Consider the following 19864-nt stretch of genomic DNA (forward strand, 5'->3'; position numbering starts at 1 on the left):
AGAGCTGGTCTTTGGCGCTGTTTTGGACTAGTGTTATCACCATGATTAATTGTCTGTTTCGTAACTGGTACCAATAAAGGATTTTGATACTTTCCAATAGTAAAACATTATAAGAACAAGTGATATATTCCAGCATCACATGCCGCTGTTTTATCTCAGTTGGGTGGTGGTTAGCCTAGCTTAGCATAAAGACTGGAGGAAACAGATAGCCCGGCTCAGTCCAGAGCTCAAACACAGTTCCAGCACGTAGCTCCCTCTAAAAGCATTTCCATACGCGTTCACATTCAACTGAATTACAGAATGTTATTTAGGTTTCAATATGTCATACCAGGGTTTGGTCCCAGTTTTCTTTTGATTAGTATTGGTTCATGTACTCACTTGCTCTTGCGCAGGGCGTGTTCCACACTGTGTCCCCTGAACTTCTTGTAGTAGTCGATGAAGGAGAAGGGCAGGTTGATGTTGAGGGGGTTGGTTCTGTCGGGGGCGGCCGCTCTCTTCCGAGACTCGAAGGCGATCATCAGGTCCACCCAGGCGGCCGGACGTTTGATCTTAAACTGGTCGATGAAATCCTGTCCGAAGATCTTACACAGCAGCTTCTCAAACTCATAGTCGATCCCAATAGAGCCGTACGGTCCGCCTGGGATACAGAGGGCATCAGAATGGTTCATCTCATCAACAGAATATGGAATCTCAAGCTGCTAGCTTCATATGTCACCTCTGTTTTAATCTGAATCAGAAATACTTTAACGATACTTTAACGAATAGACACACATGTAGAAAAAAATAAGCGTAAATAATATGTGCTTGAGGCCACAAGGTTTAACCAACATAAGAATCTACAATATAATATAAGAAGAAGAAGAAGAAGAAGAAGAAGAAGAAGAAGAAGAAGAAGAAGAATAGGTAAGTAAGTATGAACATTATTCAATATGTAGATATGTACCTGAAGCCTTGTAGAGCTCCTTCAGATGTCCCTCTGGAAGACGGATCTGATGGACAGTCAGGTCCACCGTTCCTCCTCCACAGTCCACCACGACATACCGGTCTCCTGCACAGAGAACACAGCTGACATACAGACACACTGCCTCTCACCTAACACAATCTGCTGCTTTGTGTGTCTCCTTCAACCAGAGCACAGCTGACCTGTCTCCCTGTATGTCAGTAGCACAGTACTGAGGTGACAGAAGGAGACAGTGGGATTCAAAGACACATTGGTGTATAGTATAGCTAACAGTTTGGACATCGCACAGTGGCTCAAGGTCACATTTAGGATCTGCTTTACTGCTGGCTTTCAACAAAAGTTAACAGTTCCATTTGGACTTACTTACATAATTCACTAAAATCCTCTAAATTGGATAACTTTTACATTTGATTTGATTTATTTTCTATTTCTGAAAGAAAGGATTAAGGCCTTTTGATTTACAGAGAAGATATGAAGGCTGTTTGCATTGTATTTCCATCCGAGAGACTTCATTGGTTCATCTGGACACAATTTCTAAATGTTACAGGCGTCAAACCATGCCATTGATTCTAACTGTCCATGTGCTTGTTACATGTTAAGGCACATTGGGACGTTGAGAAGGTAGGTTCAGTGCAGCTTGACACTATCATTTCAATGAGAACATTCTACTGCCAAGTTCACTGTAGTGAGACGTGGGAGCATGCTGACATCACTACAGTAAAGGTGCCATAGAGCAAAAACAATGACTATTTAGTTGTAGCAGGTCATTAGTCTATACACTTTGATGGACAGCTTGGCTAATGGAACTTTGGATGGTTTTACTATCCACCCTTGATTTCCCTTCCAGATCAATCTGACTCAACCTGGTTTTCTGAGCTGACAGGTTTATCCATTACTTGGGTGAGTAAACTGTTGTCATCACTAAAACAGCCAAGGCAAGTGCTCATGAAGTAAAACACAGGTTCAAATAAAACACGGTTTTTCTTTTGTGGAGTTTAAATACAGACGTTAAAAGGAACTTCTTTTTGGTGAGGCCAAAGTGTTGTCATACAAAAGGTCAAACGTAATGCATACTCATTTGAAAGTCAAACATATGATGCTGTTCTTTAAATACTACATTTTCCTAGATTGTTAAAAAAGAAAAGTTCTATGTTAACCACAATCTAATATGTAAAGCTAATGGCTATTGTTTCTGATTGGCATGCAGCTTAGGGGGAAAAAGCAAGAGCATTTGGAAGAAATGAAATCATAAGAGATGAGCAAAAGAAGAGAAAGACTCTACCTTCTTCCAGCTCCGACCAGAGCTCCCCTATGACATTTTCCACCAAAAAGGTGCGGCTCTGCCTGTTGCGCCGGACATGCTCCTTAGCTGCTTGTTAACAGAGAGAAGAAGAATGTTGTGGTGAGTGATGGAAGACGTGAAGCGGTGTGGGGCTCACATACATCCGTGTGTAAGGGGGCAAGCGTCAGGATGAGGTGTCCACCCTGTGAGCAAGTCTGAGGCCTACTCAAGTCCCATTCAGGTTATTCAATATGTGATGTATATTAAAGGAATAGGTAAATAAAAAAATATTTCTAGCTTTTTGCCTCACTCTAAGGCTTTATTTTTATTTATCTAACCTTTAGTTTTCCAGATAAGGCCCCACTAGGAATAAAAGGTACAAATAACAAATACACAAGCATGACTCACTTGGACAAATATAAAACAGATATACAAATGCTGCAGTAACGTCAGGGGACGGGCGTAGAGGTCTGGACAGGGTGTAATAAATAAGAAACAACACAAAAATTAAACGGATGTATGCGTGTGTGCGTGCGAGCATGTGTCTGGGTGGAAAGCTCAAGAAAAGGCGACAGAAACCGTTGCTGTAACTGTGCATGTGTTTTTTTGATATAGAAATTGGCAAAGGTCGCTCATCCAGGTTAGCTTAGCTCAAACACTGGTAGTCAAGGGGATAAGGTCAAAAGATAAACTTTACTACATCACTAAACGCTACTGTATGCTTGTTGGGACTTGTTTATTTACCTCGTTATGTTGCGCTTAGCATTTTTGCAATTTATGTAATTTAAAAACTAAATACATACTGGAAGGAAACCAGGAAGTGCCCGTGATGGTCACGTATGTATTTTATTCTAAAATGACATAACGTGTAAAAATAAAAATTTAAAATTAAATTAAAAAAATTGATCGCAACATAATGTGGTTCTTGAACTGTAGAGAGGCAAAACAAATTAAATGTTGAACTATTCCTTTAAGAACCGATGAAATTTAAATAAGTACATGAGTATGAAGCGTCCGGGACTATCCGTCACAACAGGGAGACCAATCACGTTGCTCACAGTGAAAACATGCAGGAAGTGTGTCAGGTTTAAATGTGAAACAGAGCATCAAGAACACAGGTGCTGCTACTCTGAGCACTCATCAAGAATCTCATTGTGTGGTGGAATCATACCCTGGTTTCCCCATACCAAAGTCAGTGGTGTTACCTACTAAGCTATCCAGATGCTAATGCTAGGTAAAACAAAAATAGATCAATGTTGAATTCAAACTTTACAATAACATGTAGGCTACTGGTTCTTGGCTGGTTAGGGAAGAAAATATCTAATGTTTATTTTTTGTAAGTAAACAATTTCCACATGGTGGATTAAAATACAAGAACATATTCCTAAACACATTCTACTTCCACAAGTTTTTAACATGTAGTACATACAGTCCCCTCCAATAGTATTGGAACGGTGAGGCCAATTCCTTTATTTTCGCTGTAGACTGGAGACATTTGGGTTTGACACCAAACGATGAATATGAGACAATAGATCAACATTTCAGCTTTAATTTCCAGGTATTAACATCTGGATCCGATACACAACTTAGAAGATAGCATTTTTTGAAAAGGAACGCCAAATTTTTAGGCAAGCAAAAGTATTGGAACAGATAGACTTTAAATAAATTAAAGTGAATAAACCGTAATATTTTGTCGCAAATACTTTGCTTGCAATAACCGCATCAAGCCTGTGACCCATTGACATCACCAAACTTTTGCATTCTTCTTTTGTGATACTTTTCCAGGCTTTCACCGCAGCCTCATTCAGTTGCTGTTTGTTTTGGGGGGTTACTCCCTTCGGTCTCCTCTTTAGCAGGTAACATGCATGCTTTTTAGGGTTTAAGTCTGGAGATTGACTTGGCCAGTCTAAAACCTTCCACTTCTTGCCCCTGATGAACTCCTTTTTTGTTTTTGCAGTTTTTTTGGATCATTATCTTGCTGCATGATGAAGGATCTTCCAATCAGTTTGGTTGCATCTTTCTTTAAATTGGCAGACAAAATGTTCCTGTAGACTTCTGAGTTCATTTTGCTGCTGCCATCATGTGTTACTGTGTTGTTGTCAAGATGCACCTTTACCAAAGTGATGGAAAGGCTCAAGTTTAGAGAAAGAAAGAATCTGCTCATGATCCCAAACATACAAGCTCATCTGTGAAACACGGTGGAGGCAATGTCATGGCTTGGGCTTGCATGGCTTCTTCTGGGACGGGCTCATTAATCTTCATTGATGATGTAACACATGATGGGAACAGCAAAATGAACTTTAAGTCTACAGAAACATTTTGTCTGCCAGTTTAAGGAAAGATGTAACCAAACTGATTGGAAGATCCTCCATCATGCAGCAAGATAATGACCCAAAACACAACAAAGGAGTTAATCAGGGGCAAGAAGTGGAAGGTTATAGACTAGCCAGGTCAATCTCCAGACTTAAACGCTATAGAGAATGCATTTTACCTGCTAAAGAGGAGACTTAAGAGAGTAACCCCCTAACACAAACAGCAACTGAATGAGGCTGCGTTGAAAGCCTGGAAAAGCATCACAAAAGAAGAATGCAAAAGTTTGGTGATGTCAATGGGTCATAGGCTTGATGCGGTTATTGCAAGCAAAGGATTTGTGACAAAATATTACGTTTTATTCACTTTAATTTATTTAAAGTCTATCTGTTCCAATACTTCTGCTCGCCTAAAAATGTGGTGTTCCTTTACAAAAAATGCTAAGTTGTGCTAAATCTTCTAAGTCGTGTATCGGATCCAGATGTTAATACCTGGAAATGAAAGCTGAAATGTTGATCTATTGTCTCATATTCATATTTTGGTGTCAAACCCAAATGTTTCCAGTCTACAACAAAAATAAAGGAATTGGCCTCACTGTTCCAATACTATTGGAGGGGACTGTATGATTTGAGTTTGACTGGCTAATAGCAGAAAGACCTGGCAGCAGTTCATGTTTCCTCCTACACAAAGGAACTAATACAGAGAAGAAAGGACAACTCTCAATAGCTCTGCAGAGGGCATGAGAAAGGTCTACAGTTAACAATACGTCAGCCTAACATCAAAGCAACACAATATAAATGCACAAAAATGACCCCCCCCCCAGAACAGTTTGCTAATATTTCAATGATAAAGTCAGTCAATGCAAAATTGGTCACTTTAAAATAAATAATAACAGGTCAAAGCAATATCAGCCAGAAAATTGTCCGATGAGAGACATTAATGACATGTAATAGTAGTAACATAAGTACAGCACGGACAGACAGGCCAACGATCATTAATAAATATTATAATGCAAAAGGGACAGAAAAAATATTTCTTATATATTATTACATCATGATGTTCCTATGACTTTCTATACTCAATAGTAGCACTGGAGATTCTGCTAATCCAACCTAAAAGCCAATCTCTCTGTAACCTAATCTAGATTTAACCGTTACTCTACTGCTATATACAATTCTAAAGTATGAATTTGATTTTTTTTTTTAAAGAATCATAAATTACAGTTAAGTTGCCAAGTAACTTTTTACTGATCATTTTGTTGCTCTGTATTTGTGACATGTGCAATGACAATAAAGTCTATTCATTCATTCAAGTAAGGTACAATGGATGATACATAGACAACAGTTATAAAGCCAGAGCAAATCAATGAGGACATTAAGCAGGACAGGAAAATTCCTCCAAGGAAAAAGAGAGCAAAGAGATGTGAAGATGTACATTGAGGATGGTGCTTTTCCTGATCTGCAATCTGTAGTTTTGATTGATCTCTTAGAAGTTAAAACTGTGACACAGAAGTATTTTGGACCACTGAGTGAGTGAAGCTTGAAACAGCTCATACTGTATATACTGTATGTAGAGCAGTTCATTTGGGGAAGGACAGAGGGAAGTGTTAATTGGTGAGACACATTCCTTCACACAAGATTGAAACATCCCACTTAACTCATGCGTTTGTTACCATGTTTAGATGGTAATGGTCTAATGCAGTAAAGGGCTTTTTAACAGCAGGCGGTGTAACATCCAAAAACAAAGCTGGCCTATTCAACCTGACTATTTTTTGTGTGCATGCAAGTGAATGACATATTGTGACTGTCCTTAATGACAAGATGACAGTTTAGAACAAATGGAACCAAGTGTGTCCACATTTCTGACGGTGGTGATGAGCATAAATAGTCCCAAATCAAAGTGTCTGAATCCAAAAAGAGAAATTCATGTTTACCATGACCCGGAGAAACTAGGAGAAGAAATGACATTCCACAGGAGGAAAGAACATTATGTTACAATGTTAAATGTCAATCTTTTCAAAAGACAAACTAAATATACAAATTCAGAAAAAAATCTTCTCAACAGTACTGTGTGTGTGTGTGTGTGAGAGAGTCAAGTATGGAAGCATAATTAGAGTATGAGGACAATCAATAGCAGTGTTAATGTGTGGTACCTTGGGCCGTTCCAGCGTTGTCAGTAGGGCTGAAGCCGTTGTGTGTGTCCTGGGTGCCCAGGTCCACCATCTGGTGCAGGCGCAGCTTGCGGCAGTAGATAGAGGCGGCCTCTGGCTCCAGAGAGATGATCAGCTGCTCAGGGCTCTCACGGGGAACCAGACCAGACTACACACAAGAAAATACACATTCAGCTTATTTGCCGTGTTATTGTGTTATATCATGATGACTGTCAGAGGCTTGCCAGCAGGCAAATGCTTGGGTCCCCCGAGGGCTGACAATCACTGACAATACGCAAAAGTTTGAAACGAGCAGAGACCTACCTAAGGGGCCCACCTGACCTATTTTCTTTTTCTTAATTTTGTATGTTTTGAGGGGATTCTGACATGAGATTAAACTGCACATCCAAACAAACAACCATGTTAAGCATACTGGGAAATGATATTAAAATGTCTACAAAGTGGCATAGCTTCTGAAAATTTAAATGGGCAGGATTTGTTTTAAAGGGGTTCATTAAAGTTTCACATCAAGATTTCTGATTGAGCTATATTTGGCTTTGGAGAGAGTCTCAGTTTTACTGTCATGTCTGACACATGTCGACTCGTAGAGCCTCGGTTAGTTAGGTTCTGAGTTCTGCATCAAGTCTCAATAATAACCTTTAAGCAGTGCTTTTCTTCAAAAGTTCAACTGTTTTTAACAAAAAGTGCTACGCCTAAAGAGGCGCGGGTAAGAATTTGAACAGCAGCAGCTGCGCTTTGTAAAGGTGTGCTGCCAGCGCGTGCTACTATAAAGAATGCTTTGCAGACATCACGTGCTACTATAAAGAATGCTTTGCAGACATCACGTGCTACTATAAAGAATGCTTTGCAGACATCACGTGCTACCATAGAGAATGCTTTGCAGACAGGCGCTTGTGGCGCAAAAAACGAGTTCGGTGGACACTGGCCCTGAGAGCCCAAGTTCATTCATGTGTGATGATATGGCCTCACAGTAACTATTTTCAATGTGTTAACAGCATTGTTTTTATTTTTTAACTTGACTGTATAAAATAATCTATTGTGAGCTGAGGATAATCACAGCCTCATGCAACTCTAGACCCTTAATGTAGACACCTAGAACATTCAGAAAACATTTCTGAGTCATTTTGTGACTTAGCATTTATATTAATAATTAATATTATACGTTTTTCTCAATTTCTTTGGTGTCTTTCTAGTCATAATTCAATGGTTCCCCTACCATGATGGTCCAAAATGACATTGACTGTTGAACTTCTGAGCTCCTTAGCTACTCACTATGCCACTAAGAAATACTTTAGAAATGTGTGTTTACATCACAATGTTCATGCTGCACATGTTCATAACGTTAACCACTCATCACTCATAATTTATATCTGTTCACATCGCAAATACATATTTTTGATTTATTTAACATTATTCTATTCCATGTACAGCATCCTATTTCACTACATTTTAGTTCCATGTACAGTATTCTATTTGGTCTACATTGAATTGAATTTCATTTGACATGCTACTGTATATGTACAGTGTATGGTGCACCTTATCTCTATCTCTAATGTTTGACCAATCTTCCCCACAAAGTTGGACAGCAATGAAGAACAGCTTAGGCTGCCATTTTCTCCCTCCCTCTCTCTTCCATGGACGGCCAATCAAAGGGTCCACACTGCCAGATGCTGAGTCACTCCAGTCACCCAGCTCTCTCTCTCTCTCTGTTTCTCTCTCCCTCTGTGCTAAACACACATCCTCTCTGCAGAGAACAGCTCTTTATCTGGCCTCTTCTACACTTTCTTCCTCCCTCTCCTCCTGTGTTAACATGCACACTGGGGATGTGATCAGGCCTAAATGATGATGTCATTAGGGAAGCAGGAATCTTCAGCAGACAGTCTGGCTGCACACCTCCTCTCTCAGGCACTTCTGTTGCCGGCTCCTCTGTCAGACAGGGAAGTCATGCAATACAAGTGGATAGGCACTTCCTGTTTGAACGTTTTTCCCGATCGGATTACTTGATATTGTAATGTGAAAATAGGTTTAGGCGTTTAAGTCTTTCTTTTATATTTAACAGAATACATTGTTGCTATAGGCTGGCTAATAGTATGCTATTTACACTCGCTATTGATTTATTCTGTACAAACGGCACGTAGTGACATAACGGCCTCCACACACATCCTACCTCTACTGCGCGTCTGTGTCTGACTTTTTGTCACTTACCGTGTAATCAACCTAGAGTGGCCACACATCCAACCTCAGACGCACTGCTGATGCCTGTCGGAGGCACGTCTGCAGCGACGCTCCCCTTTACCTCAGGAGGCTCGCCTATTTTGTTCTGAGAGCCGCGCATCTCTCTCGGGTCTCTCTGCTTTAACTGATAGAGAAATACTCTGCTGAGAGTCATATTGACTTCATACCGGCAGCTTTCGCTGTAGTTTCACCATTTCCTGGTGTGTCCCTTTCAAATTAAGACTTCCAACAAGCGAAAATGTGAAAAAAAAAAAAAAACGCAATGGGGCACATGGATTACTGTCGAGACTCAATATAAGACTCGATATAAATCACGATACAATTTCCTCCAAATCTGAATTCAGTCATTTGGGTTTGAGGGACAAATGTCAGGTATACAAATGTGAGTATAGCACCTCAGCCTACCTTATAAGCAGCTTCCCTCATGAACTGCTTAGCAGGCATTTTCCAGATGGCAGGAACAGTGATGACCCATCTCACATCATTGTTGTCAAACTCTCCGCCTGTCTGATCACTCAGCTCCTGCACCAGGAAAAGACAAACCCCTTTTAAGAGGATAGGAACTCTGTGGTAGGGCTGGGCCAATTTGACCTCAAAATCAATATCACCATCTATTGAACATTTGACCTGGATTACGATTAATTGACTATTTAGTTATTTTTGCCCTCATAGTTCACTGACAAGGTTTGTACTGTAAACTATTAAAGCTGGGATATTTGATCTAGTGAAAGAGTAAATGTCTTATCTTTGTGATTTAAAACAAAAATGAAGGAAATGCAAAGATTAACTACTCATGGTTATTTATGGAATATTTCCAACCAAAATCAACCAATAACTTGCATCTCTAGTAAAAGAATAATTTAAATATAAATGTCAATACAAAGTCAATAAATCACTGCTGATTAAGAGTTATACAAAGAGGGGGCTTGGACAGGGCCCACATCATTAGAATGGGACATGTGCAAGTTTAATCCGATTACAGGGTCTGAATGTCGGTACAATTCATTATGGATGAATTGCCCAGCCCTACCCTATGGGCAGTGTTGGTACCGTGGGGATCGGCACACACAGTACAATGGATACATGGTTTGTACTGGGATTGATCCCAAATTATACAGATGGATTTAAGGTTATGAGGTAAAAAAAATCATTGTGTATGTAAAACATCATAAAATACAGGATTGGTGACAACAATATGTTACCTTTAGTGCTTGCTCCTTAAAGAAGGCCAATGCATAGGCAAAGATGTCCAAAGCCTTCACTCGCTTCCCATTGGCGGCATGGATGTCTGTGTCGATGGACAGATTCTGATGGCAGAGATAATGTGTTATGTTTAGTTATATCATTGACATTAATACAACACTGCAGAACCAAACACCTCGTCATATGGACCACAGGGACAGTGTATTAGTTTCGTGGTCACCAGATAATGATTTCGGTAACTCTTTACAATAAGGGTACATCAATTAACTGTTAGTTTATGCTAGGTCAATGCTATTAATGGTTAGTTTCTGTGTAGTTAATACCTATTAAGCAATAAGTAAGTGTTAATGCTAAGTTATTGACGGTTAGTTAATGCTTTGTTAACTAATGCTTAGTTAAGCATAAACTAAGCATACCAGTTAGTTAATGCTTAGTTTATGTTAATTAAGCATTTACCGAGCATTTATTAACAGTTAGGTAATGCTTACTAAATGCTTACTAAGCCTTAATCAAGCATTAACTAACAGGGATTCTGACATGAGATTAAACTGCATATCCAAACGAACAACAATGGGAAATAGTCTTAAAATGTCTACAAAGTTGCATAGCTTCTGAACACTTAAATGGGAAGGATTTGTTTCAGAGGGGTTCATTAAAGTTTCACATCAAGATTTCTGATTGAGCTATATTTGGCTTTGGAGAGAGTCTCAGTTTTACTGTCATGTCTGACACATGTCGACTCGTAGAGCCTCGGTTAGTTAGGTTCAGAGATCCGCATCAAGTGTGAAGTACGATGGTCTGGTAGGACCAGGCTAAACAGTCAGTGTGTTTCCATGGGACAACTAGATTGGATTAAGACATATACCGAACTTGCCACTCGAACGGACCGCGTCACAGGAATCGGATAAATGGCCGGAGCATGGCTGACTCCGCTATGCTAGGTAGCGCTGTAGCCCTTTCAACAAGTGGTTATAGAGCCACGCCTGGTTCCCTTCCGGCAACAACCCTACTATTTATTACATCGTCTCCCCGGCAGGGATTCGGAGCAAGCGCAGAATGCAAACTCCGATGTGCGATCCTGTTTACATGCAGATAGAATGCCGACTATGAACAAGTTATCTAGGTGTTCTTATCCGACTTCGCTTGTCCGTTAATGTGCCGATTTGTGTGTGAAGTAGATCGGATAAAGGTGTTGGTGCATGCAAATGTATTCTATATGCTTACAATATGAACCTTTAGGCATCTAATGTGGGTAAGCGGGTGTGTGTATGCACACGGTATGATGTAGGCTATGATTTGAGTTTCTTCTTTTTTTATGAGAAAAATGTAATTGCTTGTTTCAGATTTTTTTTTGTGTATGTGATTCCTATTTTGGGAAAACTGTATAGGAATTGTTTTGCTTTTTAGGGACCCCAGGAAGAATAGTTGTCACAATGGTGACAACTAATGGGGATCCAACAAACAATAAACAATAAACAAACAACTAACTGCTGTCTGTGCAGTAGTAACAATGATCATATTATGGTTTGCAATAAACATAGACACATCTAGAGGCAGCTAGTGGAGCTTTACATTATTTATACTCAATGATTCTCCATGACATTTATGTTGGAGCAGCTCAACAAGTGTTGCTATTATTATTGGTACCAGACGAATGTTGATTGTCATCACATGGAACATTTTGACTGGCTTACATGGTGCTCTAATACTGCTAACATTGGTATAGATAACACACTACAGCAGACAAAGAGGCATACTGATGATGGTAAGCCTCATCCAGATCATGTCCTGCAGATCCTTGTAGACCAGGGGTGTCCAAACTACGGCCCGCGGGCCAACTGCGGCCCGCTTTTTATTGGCCCGCGGCCGATTTTTAAAATATAATGTAATATGGCCCTTTAAATTATTTTTTTTTTTTTTTGCATTTCTTAGTTAACCCACTAGTGCATGGGTATCAAAACTGATTGATTGGCCCGTGGCACATTTTGAAAATATAATGTAATATGGCCCTTTTAATTTTTAAATAATGTAAATGCACTCATTATATTACAGAGAAATATGTCCCATAAAAGAAAAAGAGCACCAAGCCCATCCCAGAGGACCCTGCATAATATTTTATTTTAAATTAATATTATTATGGAAAATCCATGTGTCCTTCTAAAAATAGCTTCTAATTCATCTGACACAGTGTCTCCATTTTTTTTCATACAAAATTCTTCAGCTTTAGCCTCTTAATTTCCCTCTCAAAGTGCACCAGATTCATGCATTTCACTTTAAAAATTTTAAAAAATCTCCCGGGGGGGTATACCCCCGGACCCCCCTTGGAGGGGCGGGATCTCGGCTGGCTACTATTTTCACCCAGTTGGACATTGGACGCAAAAGCAGAAAACACTGGGTGTATCGATGGCATTTAACAAGAGGGGGAATGTATCGGTTTAATGTGCAAGTAAAGTGTTGCTGTGAAGAAGGATTACAATTTACGAAGACATGAAACTAAACTAGCTACATGTCCTGATAAATGTGTTATTTTTGCCAAGTGGCCCGGCCCTTTGTAGATTTTTCTGTATGTGGCCCTCAGTGAAAAAAGTTTGGACACCCCTGTTGTAGACAGTATAGGAGCCCAGTGGCAGAAATGCAGAAATAGAGCAAGTCTGTGATGCAGCATCAGCTCCGGTTCACCAAAGAGCAACACAACACAGAGCACCATCCGAGGTGAGACACCTAGTCACCAGTGTGCATTCTTACTGCAGCTTGGAAAGCTCGCAATAAGGCTGTCTGTTTGTCCTCTTCCAGTTTTCCCTGGTGGAGACGAGACGGTGTGGATCAGGTCTCGCCTCTGGCAGCATCTGAAGTCCTCCTGCATCCACACTATTCATATTTTAATTTAGTACTACCATGTAAACATCTCGTCAATGATTGACTCCTTTATGATTTTCTCTACTTACGATCTATTGCAGTATGTCCGTCCTGGGAGAGGGATCCCTTACTCTGTCAAATCTCCCTGAGGTTTCTAAATTTTTTAATCCCGATAAAGGGTTTTTTACTGGGAGTTTTTTCTCAGCCGAGCTAAGAGTCTAAGGGCAGAAGGGTGTCATACTGTATGGAATGAAAAGCCCACTGAGGCAAATGTCTATTTGTGATATTGGGCTGTGCAAATAAAACTGATTTGATTTGATTAAGAAGATAAACTGTAATGCATTGTATACAAGAGGTTTTGCATCCTTACTGCAGTGGTATGGAGCTTCATCTTGAACTTCTCCAGGTAGAGCCAGTGTTTGGACTCACTGGGGTCCAGGTCGTGGTAGAAGTCCCGAGCCGCATAGCCGAAGCTGTGGAACTTCCTGTCTGGAGTCAGCAGGATGGTGGTGGGAGTCTTCTGGTTGGACACACCAGGGTCCCCACCTTCCCAACGCCTGAGAGGAGATTATATTAATTAAATATAGACTTTTCATGGTGTCAAGCATCTTGAAAATGTCAGGGTAACAATCATTTAAATAATAATAATAAAAAAACTGGTCAAACCTCAATTGCACATACAGTTATACATCTATTACAAAAGGCACAAAGTGAAATGCATTGCCTTTTCACCATGCATATAGCTTGTAACATTCACAGTTTACCTTTATAGCCTTCTATGAGGTTATAATCAGTCATTCAGTCCTAGTGGAAATACCATATGAACTTAACTTCTAGGTTAATTGAGCTAGCACAGTATTTCTGGACAAATGGAGGTCAGCTATTATTAGTGTTATCTCGGTTCCTTGGGAGAAGGGTGTGATGGGATCACTAAGAAAACCTGATATGAAAAGGGACTCATTTAGGATATCAGGGAAAACTCTGTTTGGAGAAATGTCTTGCAGGAGGTTGATTTGGGGATATCTATTGTTTTAGTAACGTTTGTACACAGCTGTTTACGGAAATGATTAAACCCTTTTCAACCCTTTATGTTGAAAATGAGATTTTTGGCTACTTCATAGGACTTGTTGATTATAATAATATTAAGAACTGACAGCCTTAGATATGTCACATCACTCCAGCCATTAAATCACTCCACTGGCTTCCAGTGTGGCACATAAAGTGGCATTGACATAGGCCTACATATTATAACCATATGAAACGACAATAATTAGATTTTTTTCTTCTTTATTTATAGACTAGATATGCTAGATGTGGGCCTATTTATTTATTATTTTTAACCCCATATAATAATAATAATAATTGATAGGTTTTATATAGCGCTTTATTGCCTAGGCCAGGGGTCCCCAAACTTTTTTCACTGAGGGCCACATACAGAAAAATCTACAAAGGGCCGGGCCACTTTGCAAAAATAACACATTTATCAGGACATGTAGCTGCTCTGATGTTTAGTTTCATAGTGTCTTCGTAAATTGTAATCCTTCTTCACGGCAACACTTTCCTTGTACATTAAACAGACACATTCCCCCTCTTGTTTATATGGCAATGATACACCCAGTATTTTATGCCTTTGCGTCCAATGTCCAGCAGGGTGAAAATAGTATCCAGCCGAGGTCCCGACCCTCCTAGGGGGGTCCGGGGGTATGCCCCCCCGGGAGATTTTTTAAAGTTTTTAAAGCGAAATGCATGAATTTGGTGCACTTTGAGAGGGAAATTAAGAGGCTAAATCTGAAGAATTTTGTATGAAAAAAAATGGAGACACTGTGTCAGATGAATTAGAAGCTATTGGAGAAGGACGCATAGATTTTCCATAATAATATTAATTTAAAATAAAATATTATGCAGGGTCCTCTGGGATGGGCTTGTTGCTCATTTTCTTTTATGGGACATATTTGTCTGTAATATAATGAGTGCATTTAAATTATTTAAAAGCGCCATATTACATTATATTTTTAAAATGTGCCACGGGCCAATCAATCAGTGTTTGACACCCCTGCACTAGTGGTTTAACTAAGAAATTCAAAAAAAAAAAAAAAAAAAAAAAATTACATTATCTTTTTAAAATCGGCCGCGGGCCAATAAAAAGCGGGCCGCGGGCCGCATTTGGCCCGCGGGCCGTAGTTTGGGGACCCCTGGCCTAGGCACTCAAAGACGCTTTACATTTCCTGGTTCAATTCGTTCACACTCAGTCATACTGGTGGTGGTAAACTACGAGAGTAGCCACAGCTGCCCTGGGGCAGACTGACGGAAGCTATTATATCAATTATATATTTCGCAGTTTTCACTGTGTGCTTCCTGCTTCTCTCCACCCCAGAATGTCTTTCCAACAAATGAATGATCTCGGATCACGTGTGGTTTTGCTTCGTAATGCTGGTTCACTTGCAAAAGTGGTAATATGAAAGTGGACCACACCAAACAAACAAAAAAAGTAAATTCTATTTGGTCTGGACCAAAGCAAGTGAACTAGCAGACTTTCCCAGTGTGAATACACCCTTACACTACACTGCTTGACTTGGTTGATTAGAAACATGTAAAGACCCCCGTGGATTGCAATGCTATACGAACTCAGAGCAGCTTCAGATAGTAATGCCAAGAATGTGAAGAAACAAACACGGAGAGATTTACTAAACACCTGTCAGCTGGGATGGGTGAGATGGTAACCTCTGTGGTGCCTGGCACTGAGGGCAGCAGGGCTGACCTCAGGGATTATGTGCCTCCCTGTGTTTTCTCTTTGCCTGTCTCTTCTGTTTCTCCCTGTGTCTGTGCGTGTGTGTGTGTTTGTGTGTGTGTTTGTTAGGGATCGGACCCATCTGATCAGATATCCGTATCGGGTCCAATATGGCTACAAGTGCAATACTTTTATGTTTCTTAAGGGTTCCCAGATATGCGCTGCTAGACGCGCCTAATTGACCACAGCAATTTTCCTTCGATTTAGAGGTAAGTTTATTCGTCTTCTGACAAACACTTTTGCTTTTCTTACCGGGGTGGAGGAGGAACAGGTGGTGCGTACCTGGTGATAGATTGTGAATAGATTTATATGTTGATTTGTGGCTGCTTTGCTGCGCCATTTTTTCGATAAACCATCCTGGCATTTCTCATAGTGTCGTGACTCGGATGCCCTTTTTTACCGGGGCAGATCGCCGTGGTGACTCATGCTGGAGTCTTGTTTGTGTTATTCCCGTGATTGGTTCAATCACCTCCCGTGTATGTGAACGCGCTCAGAGCTATATGGCCAAACCCTGGGTTGATTAAAGGAGTCGAGAGCCACCGTGACACCACTTATCCTGATTGCACTTGTTAGGTTTAGTGAAGCCAGCTAGAAGAAGAAAAAAGATCCTGTGTATGCTGAGCTTGTTTCATAGAACAGGACAATCTTCTGTGTTTCACCAAATTACTCTAAACTATTTCCTGAATTATTCTGAACATTAATTAACTTGTATGATAACACAATACAATAAATGATTGAACTATTCCAAACAAATTGAAATAAAATAAAATAGCTCACTCAAATAAAATTTGAGACATGTTCACTTTCTACACATCTCTCTTTCATTCAAAGTTATGATGCAGGTATATTCTGAACATTAATAAACTTGTATGTTAACATCCTGTGGGGGAGCGTTAATACCTGAGTATGGCGGAAAATAAAATATTTTTTTAAAGCTTGACCATTTCAAACCAAGGTATACCCTGAAAGCGGTTATCAGCCCATATGCTCGTGATGCTCGTGATGTTAGGCAGTCAAGCTTCTATCTGTCTTCTTTATTCTGCATATGTGGCCTGCTCACCCCCACACTTGATCACACATCAGTGTCTTTTCTGCATTGCAGTGTTGGCCTACCTCATAGTGTGAATGCACTCTGGCTCCTTTGTGAAGGCGTAAGCATAACCGCTAGACGTGGTGCCAAAGTCAATGGCAACCACCACCACGAAGGCCGGCCCCGACGGTACATTGTCTGTGTCGTTCTGCTGTACGGAGAGAATAGACAGTTGGACAGGGTTACAGCAAAGGGATGACATCACATAAAACTCATTCAACAGCCATCAGAAGCAGTCAGTATAGGCTTGAGCCGTGGCCTCAAAAGTAAACTATAGGAGCATAGAACAGCTCAGAGTTTAATCGACTCAACCGTGACGGTGGAAGTAGCATCTTTGTCACGGATGAAGTTTTTGATTCTATCTTAATTAATCTATTATTCTAAAGCAGCATTAGGGCAGTTTCACACCTCTAGTTGGCTTCCTATTGGTTTCCACCAGAATAAGACATTGTTTTGTGTTTCAACGGGTTGGGTTCTTTCACACCAATCCGTTTCCTCTGGTCTGGAATCAGTTAGTGAAGTGAACCAAAATTGACGGGCGTGTTCTCTTCACTCAATAACTTAGTTCCTGAACCGCTCTATGATTGGCCAGCCATTGTAGGAAGCAGAACATCTCCCTCATCATCCCATAGCACATTTGTAATGATTGATGGTAATGATTTGGTTGAGCCTTAAGATTATATTGAAAGAACACCTCACTACAAATGAATGTGACCCAAGTCTCTGTTCACTTTAAACGCACAATAGCGCTTACGGGGCTCGCCATCAATATGAGAACCAAAGAGGGAGTTTGATGATGTCATGGGAACGGCTTAGGCCCGAGAATAGGCAGTGGAGGGCGAGGCATAATCGTAGTCCATCGGGATAGAGCAAACAAAATAGTTAGAGGTTGGTTATTATAGAACTGTCATTGTATATCAATAGTTAATGGACAATGGGATAAGAAGTAAGTTTAGCCCAGTATGGAAGAACAGACATTACTGCCATACAGATCATATATAAGATGATAGGAAAAATGGAAACAGATATGACACCTTTTTGACATTTTATTTTTTGTTTAACATTTACCTTGAGTTTAAACAATGTCCTTAGAAACGTCATGATAGTTGTTTATTTAATTTTTTTTGTGTGTTCAATTTTACAGTTGGGTGTTTATGTTCTTAAAAAAAATCCAGAAATAAAGTATTTAAAAAAAATATATATCAGTGATTCTTGAGAAGTGGGACAAAACAGGGTGCAATGTTGAAAAAATACAAACCCTATGTTTCGGCAAATTAAACTACATGTATGTATCCAACATATACTAAGCTACTGAGCTAAGCTTTGACACAACCTCCCAGCTTTAGTTTTTTTTACCGTCATTGGCCTATCACCACCGTCAGATGTCAACTCCGTCAGATTTCCTTAAACATAACAAATGGAATTTATCTAGTAGCCATTTGGTTTTTCTGTTGATGTTAGGTGCTAGTATGAACTACTTCAGGAAAATAAAATTATCAAAAAATTTCAAGCAACTTCTTCAGAAATTGTAAGTCGGTGTCGACGTATCGGTGTTGACGGTTGTGACGCAGGACTTTAACGATTTGGAATGTAAAATATTCTAAAACTACAACACTCATCAGAGCCTGTCTGACTCTAATGTACTCTGCAGAGGTAGAATTTGACAAGGTCCTTCAAAGTGACAGTTGCCCCTTATTTCGCCTGATTTTACTTTACATAATTAAATGTCTGACGGTGTTGACTTAGAGTAAAGTGGTCCCACCACTTAGAATCCTTATAAAACATGAATGTGTTGTAGAAAAACTGTTTTTTTGATATGAGAGATTATTTAGTGTTGCTTTTGATGAAAAAAGCAATTTTTAATAATTAAAGTACATTTTTAATAGGTTTTATTGCATATGAAAGATTGAAACCTTCTCTGAGGACACACTATTTTGGACGTCGAGAGAAGATAACAAGTGTCATATATTTGACATAATAATGATAACATTTAATTTAAGGGGATAATTGTGCTCCAGACATTCTATTCTTAATCCCTAATAACATCTACAATTTTAAATATTTTTAGTTTTAAACATAACAGCAGTTACATATGGAAGACAGCCTTTTGTCCCGGTTCTCAACAATCACTGATATAATATGATATTGTAGTATCAGCATCTGAAAAGATATGTTGTCAAAAGATAACTGTAAAAAACCCATACTGACAGGAGAACAAACGTTGTTTGAAAACAAATGTTAGTAGAATATACAGTACATGCACTGCATAGCCTACTTATGTATACACAAAGACAACAGAAGTATGGAGAAATAAGACAAGTGAGTGACCTGAGTGTGTGAGGGAGACAGTGGGGTGATTCCAGGGTCGCCCATGCTCTTTGCCGGAGAAGGATTAGCCATGGCATCTGTGGAGGAAGACAGAAATGGATGTCACAATCACACAGTTGGCACTGCAATAAGGGCTGCCTGTTTCAGTGGCTCCCATCTTTGAGTGATGTAAGCCTATTGGTTTTTATTCAAATGATTGTGCCTATTTTATGTATTATGTATTCGTCTATTGGCACTTTTTAGGGAGTATGTTCTGCTGGTGCTTCTTGGTGTTTTTTTGGTGAAGCTTGTTATTCTGGCCACCATGGCAACAAGTAAAAAAAAAAGTAAAGGACCAGTTGATATCACTCTCCGATTCCCCACTACTACTGCCTGGAATAAGACCACACATTCCTGGCCAATGAGAGAGGAAAAGAAAGGGATGTTTGAGCTGCTGCCAAACGGAGAGAAAGGAGTGGGAAATATAGAAAAACACTGCGTTCCAAATCACATACTTTTTCTTTTTACTACACTACATACTAAAGTACAGAAGAGTTTAAGGGCCACGGGAGAGGAAAAACAATCAGATAAGGAAGTTTTTTTTTTCATTAATGTCAAGAAATGTCAAGAAAAAAGACAAATACTGTTAGTGGGGCATTTAT

At 39.8% G+C, this 19864-nt stretch overlaps 1 protein-coding gene across 5 annotated transcripts in view; it reads right to left on the bottom strand.

Annotated features, from left to right (window-relative positions):
- The window catches only part of hspa12a (heat shock protein 12A), a 52305-nt gene that overhangs the window by 11328 nt on the left and 21113 nt on the right, over window positions 1-19864 (bottom strand). Inside the window, exons 2-10 of one of the 5 annotated variants that reach the window (XM_080037165.1) lie at window positions 19224-19300; window positions 16919-17043; window positions 13388-13574; window positions 10161-10265; window positions 9364-9480; window positions 6706-6871; window positions 2244-2330; window positions 944-1048; window positions 379-637 (exon numbers count right to left, since the gene is read on the bottom strand). In XM_080037165.1, coding sequence (XP_079893291.1) covers window positions 379-637; window positions 944-1048; window positions 2244-2330; window positions 6706-6871; window positions 9364-9480; window positions 10161-10265; window positions 13388-13574; window positions 16919-17043; window positions 19224-19300 — 1228 coding nt within the window. Of the gene's footprint in view, window positions 1-378; window positions 638-943; window positions 1049-2243; window positions 2334-6705; window positions 6872-9363; window positions 9481-10160; window positions 10266-13387; window positions 13575-16918; window positions 17047-19223; window positions 19301-19864 lie in introns of all 5 variants that reach the window. The other 4 variants (XM_080037164.1, XM_080037163.1, XM_080037162.1 and 1 more) reach the window with 4 other exon arrangements.

This window comes from Ammodytes marinus, assembly GCF_949987685.1.
Source record: "Ammodytes marinus genome assembly, chromosome: 11".
Taxonomy (NCBI): domain Eukaryota; kingdom Metazoa; phylum Chordata; class Actinopteri; order Uranoscopiformes; family Ammodytidae; genus Ammodytes; species Ammodytes marinus.